Here is an 8,640-nt window from a genome sequence, read left to right on the forward strand (position 1 = left end):
CATCATCACCGCCGCCGCCGCCGTGCTCCCACCACACAGGAACGCAACAGGGGGCGGAGCCGCCATCTACATCTCAATCTGTGCACAGTGCTGCGTGGTGATTGGGGGAGGAGGCATCTCCTGTTGCCGCGGTAACCGTGCAGCTCACCCGTGTCCCCCCTTCAGCCAAATGCCTAGTGATGAGCGAGTCCCCGGATGAAGAAGAATTGGAGGAGGGGACATGGTGAGTACACGGGGGCTGGGAGAGGAGTTGTGGGGCGCAGTGTTCCTGTACGCGGGGGATACGAAGGGATTCTGTCCTGGGGTGTCTCTGCCCAGTGTTATCCGCCGAATGTTTCTAGTAGTGGGAGGAGATGTGTGTTGTATGAAGAGTATGGCCCGGGGCCACGGATTACTCCCTGCTGCGCTCTGGATGCTGAGGGGCCACTCAGAGCTGAAACTCTTAAACATCGCAAAAGGGCCACACAGTCCCGTACTCTTCTACTTCACACAGGGCTGGGAATCTTATTCCTTACATAGGGGCCACACTGTGCTGGGACTCCTATTCCTCACATAGGGCTGGGACGTCTTCCTCACATAGGGGCCACACAGTGTTGGGACTAATATACCTCACACAGGGGCCACACAGGGCTGGGACGTATTCCTTACATAGGGGCCACACAGGGCTGGGACGTATTCCTTACATAGGGTCCACACAGGGCTGGGACTCATACCTCAGATAGGAACCACACAGGGCTGGGACATATTCCTCATATAGGGGTCACAGGGGGCTGGGATGTATTCCTCCTATAGGGGTCACACAGGGCTGGGATGTATTCCTCATATAGGGGTCACACAGGGCTGGGATGTATTCCGCATATAGGGGTCACACAGGACTGGGACGTATTCCTTACATAGGGGCCACACAGGGCTGGGTCATATTCCTCATATAGGGGTCACAGGGGGCTGGGATGTATTCCTCATATAGGGGGTCACACAGGGCTGGGATGTATTCCTCCTATAGGGGTCACAGGGGGCTGGGATGTATTCCTCATATAGGGGTCACACAGGGCAAGGATGTATTCCGCATATAGGGGTCACACAGGGCAGGGATGTATTCCTCACACAGGGCTGGGATGTATTCCGCATATAGGGGTCACACAGGGCAGGGATGTATTCCTCACACAGGGCTGGCACATATTCCGCATATAGGGGTCACACAGGGTTGGGACATATTCCTCATATAGGAGTCACACAGGTCTGGGATGTATTCCTCACTTAGGGCCCCACATGGCCGGGATGTATTCCTCATATAGGGGTCACACAGGGCTGGGATGTATTTCTCCTATAGGGGTCACACAGGGCTGGGATGTATTCCTCCTATAGGGGTCACACAGGGTTGGGATGTATTCCTCCTATAGTGGTCACACAGGGGGCTGGGATGTATTCCTCACATAGGGGTCACACAGGGCTGGGATGTATTCCTCACTTAGGGCCCCACATGGCCGGGATGTATTCCTCATATAGGGGTCACACAGGGCTGGGATGTATTTCTCCTATAGGGGTCACACAGGGCTGGGATGTATTCCTCCTATAGGGGTCACACAGGGCTGGGATGTATTCCTCCTATAGGGTTCACACTGGGAGGTGGGATAGCTGGGATGTATTCCTCCTATAGGGGTCACACAGGGTTGGGATGTATTCCTCCTATAGTGGTCACACAGGGGGCTGGGATGTATTCCTCACATAGGGGTCACACAGGGCTGGGATGTATTCCTCACTTAGGGCCCCACATGGCCGGGATGTATTCCTCATATAGGGGTCACACAGGGCTGGGTCATATTCCTCATATAGGGGTCACACAGGGCTGGGATGTATTCCTCCTATAGGGGTCACACAGGGCTGAGTCATATTCCTCATATAGGGGTCACACAGGGCTGGGATGTATTCCTCACATAGGGGCCCCACATGGCCGGGATGTATTCCTCCTATAGGGATCACACAGGGCTGGGATGTATTCCTCCTATAGGGATCACACAGGGCTGGGATGTATTCCTCACTTAGGGCCCCACATGGCCGGGATGTATTCCTCCTATAGGGATCACACAGGGCTGGGATGTATTCCTCACAAAGGATTCTCCGTGGCAGAGGAGGAATGTGCAGCCTGTGGGAACTTGTCTCAGGATCACACACATCTTCTCAGGCTTTAGCATGTTCCTGGCTGTCGTTGTGGACTGGTTGAGTCTTGGTTTTGTGAATGCCATGTCAGATGAGCGGGCGAGTTTCCAGTCTGTATGAGGCCACATGTATGGTAGTCATTCCCTTACTATTCCACTTTGGGTTGCTGTACTTTGGTGAATTGACCCATAGTGCTGGGCTTTGCCTCACACCTCAGGGATGGGTTTGTTTTAGGCTGAGTTACCATTAGATTCCATTTCTGAGGGCCCCAGTGATGAATGAGGCTGGGATGTGTTGTAGCTCCTAATTCCCTGCTTCAGAAATGGGTTTCTTGTATCAGTGATCAGTCACCAGCGAGAACATGTTTAGTTCCATACATATGTGGACCTCCAGGGGTCATGCACATGGTTGTAAAAATGCTGCATTCAGATGTGTACAGTCTATGGGTTATTACCGTGTTTCCCCGAAAATAAGACACTGTCTTATATTGTTTTTGGCTCAAAAAAACACACTAGGTCTTATTTTCGGGGTAGGTCTTTTTTTTTATGTTTAACAAACCAAAGTTAATGCAAATCCAAATTAAATGATCCAAAATGGCGAAGCACGCTTTCACTATCTGTAGCGCCGGCTCCTGTCACAGGCGGAGTGATACCAAATGCACTCCGTCTGTGACAGGAGCCGGCGCTACAGAGGAAACATCGGCTTATGCGGCTCTGCTTCCTGCGCTGCAGCCTCGCTTCCTCTAGCGCCGGCTTCGTTGGCACCGCTGATTCTCTCTAGCGGCTCTTCAAGTTCCCCCTTATGACACCACCGGCCCTGGGAATGATCACAACTAGGTCTTATTTTCGGGGTAGGTCTTATATTTTAGCAATTCCCAAAAATGGTACTAGGTCTTAATTTCGGGGTAGGTCTTATTTTCAGGGAAACAGGGTATGGATCAGAACACAGCAGCATTGCAGGCTATGGACCCATGCACACAGCTGCGCTGTGTTTAGTTATCTTGTACTGTGTACAGCAGCGTAAAATCAAAGTAGAAAAGTCAGTCAGTATTTGGGTTCGTGCACACGGCCATAAAGAAACTCTGCATTGTTATCCGTACAGATGATGTGTGTACACAGTGCATAAAGATCAGTAAACTTGCTCTGCGTTCAGATCCATAAAATGAAAATAGAAAAGTCATATATTACAATGTATGCAGGTAAACGTTTGTGCTAATGTTTACGTGTGTAGCATACAGTGCAAAGGCACCTTTTTGGAGACGCCTGTATCCTAGCAAAAAGGATATTAGGCAGCAGGAGCCATTTAGCATACTTCGTTGTTAGCATGCAGCTGGTTTGAGCCGCCTAGCATTTTTTGTTGCTAGGATGCAGGTGGTTTGGGTCACCTAGAGTTCTTTGTTGCTAGGATGCAGGTGGTTTGGGTCACCTAGAGTTCTTTGTTGCTAGGATGCAGGTGGTTTGGGTCACCTAGAGTTCTTTGTTGCTAGGATGCAGGTGGTTTGGGTCACCTAGAGTTCTTTGTTGCTAGGATGCAGGTGGTTTGGGTCACCTAGAGTTCTTTGTTGCTAGGATGCAGGTGGTTTGGGTCACCTAGAGTTCTTTGTTGCTAGGATGCAGGTGGTTTGGGTCACCTAGAGTTCTTTGTTGCTAGGATGCAGGTGGTTTGGGTCACCTAGAGTTCTTTGTTGCTAGGATGCAGGTAAATAAAGAAAAAAAAAGAAACAGCAATGTTTCTCTCCCTGGCGGCCGGGAGCAGGAGACTCCCGGGGCGCCAGGGAGAGTTTGCTGTTTGGAGATCAGTGTTCCTGGTTAGCAGGTAACCAGGCACGCTGATCTCTCTGCAAGTGGCCGGAGCCAGCTGTAAGATCACAGCTGGCTCCGCCCAGCTGTCAGAAGCAGGCTGTCGGCTGGCCAACGGCCGGCCGCTCGGCCAGCTTCGGCTTTCAGCGCGGCTCAGCAGAGCGTTCTACGTTGCTAGGATGCAGGGGGCTTCTTGCCGCCTAGCGTTCTTCATTGTTTGGATGCAGGTGGCTCAAGCTGCCTAGAGTCCTTTGTTGCTAGGATGCAGGTGGCTCCTTGCCGCCTAGGATCCTTTGTTACTAGGATGCAGTCAGCTTGAGCCTGCTAGCGTACTGGGGCACCTTTGCCCTATACACTGTATGCATGTAAACATTGCACAAACATTACATGTACGTGTACACTTCTGCTAGCAAGATCCTGTGTACTATTGCCCTATTTTCATACGGTTGTGTGCATGAGCCATTACTGTGTAATTTACACGTGTGTGCATGTAAATGCGTACACACTGGCATTGAAAACTGAGCCAGAGGAATGAATGAACAATTTTACAGATGTGAACATTCTATTTTAACTCTATATTCAGCCACTTGATTTAACATTGAACTTTAAGTATATATTACAATCTAAACTCAACATTTGCATGCACACAGTCAGTATGGTTGTATTGTATGTAAGCTTCATTTGTTTCAGTTCATGGTTTAATCTCATACATGTTCCCCTTCTTTTGTTTTAGCCTTTCCATGACAATGTTTACTACCCCTTTGAGCAGGATGTGGCTCAGGTCTCTACGATGCTAAATGCACCTTGGATGTCCCATCCTTTCCTTTCTCCTGGCAGGATGCCTTCTTCTAATCATGGTACACTTTTCAAGTTCCGGCCACGCCATGAAAGTGTGGACTGGAGAAGAATTGGAGCTATCGATGTGGACAGAGTAGCCAACGAGCTGGATTTTCTAACTCTTCAAGACAACATTATGGGCGTTACTTTTTGCAATGTGGAAAATGAGAAGTGCCCGCACTGTCACAGCAGCCTGGATCCAGTATTGATTAAACTGATCAGACTCACTCAGTTCACCATTGAATATTTGCTGCATTCCCAGGAGTACCTCACTTCTAACCTACAGACATTGGAAGAGAAGGCCCGTGCAGCCAAGAATGAGTGTGAACAGCTACAGGTAAAGATAACCAAGCAGAGCACAGAAATAAAGGCACTCAAAGATGAATGCAAGCTGAGGAAGAAGATGATTGCTGCACAGCAAATGATGATCAGTGCTAGCACCGGGCCCTGCCACAAGGTAAATGGAGAAGAAAATTACAGGGAATAAGTATGTGAAAGATAATACAGGTTATTATTTTCTATTTAGTGTACACATTCTTGCACATAGGTGTAAACCTATATCCCCTGTATATCCACTGCCCATAGTCTGGCCACAAAATCCAGTCCCATGCTTTTTCTATAGCTGCAGATCTCGTGTCAGTGTCAGCGAAGTGACTATTAAGCAATTCATATTTAAAGCTGAACGCCTGGTATGAAAACTCTCATTTAAATATATTCCCCAATAGCCACAAATGATTTAAAAAAATGCTTTATGTGCAGCCCAGTGTTTACTTGGAAAAGTATCAGTGACATCATCACTCTACTGTACATAGCCCATACAGATAGCAAAGCTGTAGAAGGGACCTAACAGGCCCACTCACTCCAAGCTGCCTACAGAAAAAGATGGCGGCAGATGCAAGACCAGTTCCAAGGTGAGGGAGCTGCAGTGACCGTTCTTTATTACTGCACAGAGGCAAAGTTTCATGCTGGAATTCTACAGAGATCTAAAAGAACTCTACAAAGCACACCAAGATTCAAGTAAGAATACACGTCTATTTCCTTATCCTGATATTCAGCTTTAAACTAGCCAAGTTGCCAAGAAGAATTTGTAGGGCCCATTCACGCTAGACCGTCCGCTAAAACTCTCCGTTTTGGTAGGCTAGTGTGCTGCAGCAGCCCTGGCAGTGTGTGTTGCATCGCACACTGCTGAAGCTGTCACTGTTTACATTTTTTAATTTAACTTTATGTGGAGTGCACAATGTGTACACTTCATACATGCTTCTATGCATGTTTGCATTTTATTGGAGCGCCCTGCCATTGTGGTGTGAATGGGACACATAGAAAACAATTGTTTTCTTTGTGTCCTTGTGGTGACCTGCATTGATCTGGTGCAGAACGGGCCCTAATTTTATAGCTATATACAGTATTAGGGTGCAGCAGTATAGAAATGTGGTAACCATAAATAGACATCTAGTAATAGAGTCAGTGTTCAGAGGGTGAAAACAGCATTCTACTAACAGGCACAGTACAAGGACTGGGAGACGCCATGGCAGAGTTAATTGTCCATAGAAAACATTAGACCATGCAAATGATGTTGTAGTATAGCATCAAAAGGTAACATACTAGGAAGCCTTCATTATTTTCTGAGGTACATTTGTACAGGAAAATATCAGGGGCTGGGTTACATTGCAGGTTATCCCACTGTTCTACAAACGCGGTAGCAGTCTGTGACTGGCCAGGACACGAAGGTCTGAAAAGAGCCCAATGCAGAGCTTTTAGCAGAGATACCTCTTACCAAGATATCTCCATCACAGGAAGACTAGAGACTGGGTACACCAGAGGTTGTAGCACTAGTCTAAAACTGTAGAAGGTCTGTGGCCAACTGAACGCCTGTACTCACCTGTCTGGAAAGTGCCATAATGCAGAGCCCAGTGTCTGAAGGTCACCATCTTTGGGCTTACTTTCAGAGCGATTCTCTAGAGACTGGTTTACATCAGGGGCTGTGACTTGGCTCTGAACCTGTAAAGGGCTAACAAACCAGTACACTGGGAAATGCCACAATCAGAGCCCTGTGCCCGAGGGAAGGCCCTGCAATCTTTGATCTAGCGGGGTTCAGGTACGGCCACCAAGGAAATTCCTGGGAGTAGCGTGTTAGGGTTCCAATTTTAGAGTTCCCCAGGATTCGATCGTGCTGCCAGCTTCAGACAAGTACTTGGGAATAAAGAGTCACACCAAGTTGTGTATTCACTCTATATTAAAAGGTTTATTGTAAAACAAGGAATATATATATATATATAAAAAATTTGTTTTCTCATTTTGTCTCTCATAGTTGAGGTCTACCTATGATGCCAATTACAGGCCTCTCTCATCTTTTTAAGTGGGAGAACTTGCACAATTGGTGGCTGACTAAATACTTTTTTGCCCCACTGTATATATATATATATATATATATGTATATATATATAAAACTAAGAAATGGATGATGGAGCATAAACCAATAAAAATCATGCACGTGCATATAAATGGATAAATGCTACCACGGGTCATAGAATGGTATCACAGGTGGTTACTACTAATGAGATAAGAAGACACAGTTTTAATGATACAAGAATGCAGCTGTGAACAAGTGAAAGTGGTTCAAGGCCAGTTTATTCAGAACCTTCTAAAAAGCACACTTTTACTTGCTCCAAATATTAACTATATACAAACCAGGAATAAGAGAACAAAAAGTTTTGACTAAAGAGAAGAAATATGCAGAATGTACTGACAATGTTTATAGAAGAAAAAACCTGTAAAAATATAGTTCGAGTAAGGAGATCTGAGGAGAAAGTGTCAAACTTCCTAGGATACCAGTAACAAACTGAGGCATGTTGGTTGGGGGGAGGTGGTTATAGTGTGCTGGCCTTCAACTTTTTCCTTAAAGTGACACTAAACTCAGGAGTTAAATCCTAAAAATGCATTCAAGTACCTTAACTATTAAGAACAATGTACCTTATTTGTGTATCACTTGGATGTAGATCCTCAAATCATCTCTGAATTGGTGCCGACACTGTCCTTCCTTCTGGAGGGTGGCTACTTTTGTTCCCCATGTTCCCTGTGTGTGTGTTGTAAAGTAGCCAGCACTCCAGGCTCACTCCCATGATGGACTACAATCTCATGTTTAGTTTAATTATTTGTATTGAGACTATAGCCCATCGCGGGAGCCAGCTTGGAGTGGTGGCTACATTACAACACACACATGGAACAAAAGTAGTCACCCTCCAGAAGGAAGGACAGTGTCAGCACCAATTCAGAGATGATTTGAGGATCTACAGCCGAGTGATACACAAATAAGATAAATTTTTGTGTATAATTAAGGTATATGAATGCATTTTTGATATTTAACTCCTGAGTTTAGTGTCACTTTAAGTTTGCCAGCATCCACCTCTTGAAGGCAGCAACATAACCCACATGTCTATAATTTAATATATTCCTGTGTCCCTCAATGGATGGTAAAGAAACATAATTTGCAATAGCTACCCATAACTATTATCATCTTAGTCTGCTGATGTGATTGATGAAATAGAGAGCTAATCAGTTTTCATTGTATAGACCAATCAGACAAGGATTCTGATGAGTTACTATGGGCCACATAGTATTAGTGGTGTGTTCTCATTATCTTGTCAAGTTTTCATGAATCACCTCTGTATATACTATAGTATACAGAACCTTTACAGGCACTTTAGGCTGATTGTTTTTCAGGTCCGCAGTCACATTAGCACACAGCAAATTTGTGATTTTCAGTTAATTATTCATATTGCGTGAGCTAATGTGGCCGTGTCACACTTTCTTATATGTCTTATTTTTATAAACAAGGCAACCTTTTATT

At 45.9% G+C, this 8,640-nt stretch overlaps 1 protein-coding gene across 1 annotated transcript in view; it reads left to right on the plus strand.

The window, feature by feature from the left end:
• Positions 1-105: 105 nt before the first annotated feature.
• The window catches only part of DZIP1 (DAZ interacting zinc finger protein 1), a 52,009-nt gene continuing 43,474 nt past the window's right edge, over positions 106-8,640 (plus strand). Inside the window, exons 1-2 of the mRNA XM_018568045.1 lie at positions 106-223; positions 4,690-5,250. Coding sequence (XP_018423547.1) covers positions 221-223; positions 4,690-5,250 — 564 coding nt within the window. The 5' untranslated portion in view covers positions 106-220. The remainder of the gene's footprint in view (positions 224-4,689; positions 5,251-8,640) is intronic.

This window comes from Nanorana parkeri, unplaced genomic scaffold, assembly GCF_000935625.1.
Source record: "Nanorana parkeri isolate BGI_ZX_2015 unplaced genomic scaffold, ASM93562v1 scaffold1130, whole genome shotgun sequence".
Classification (NCBI taxonomy): domain Eukaryota; kingdom Metazoa; phylum Chordata; class Amphibia; order Anura; family Dicroglossidae; genus Nanorana; species Nanorana parkeri.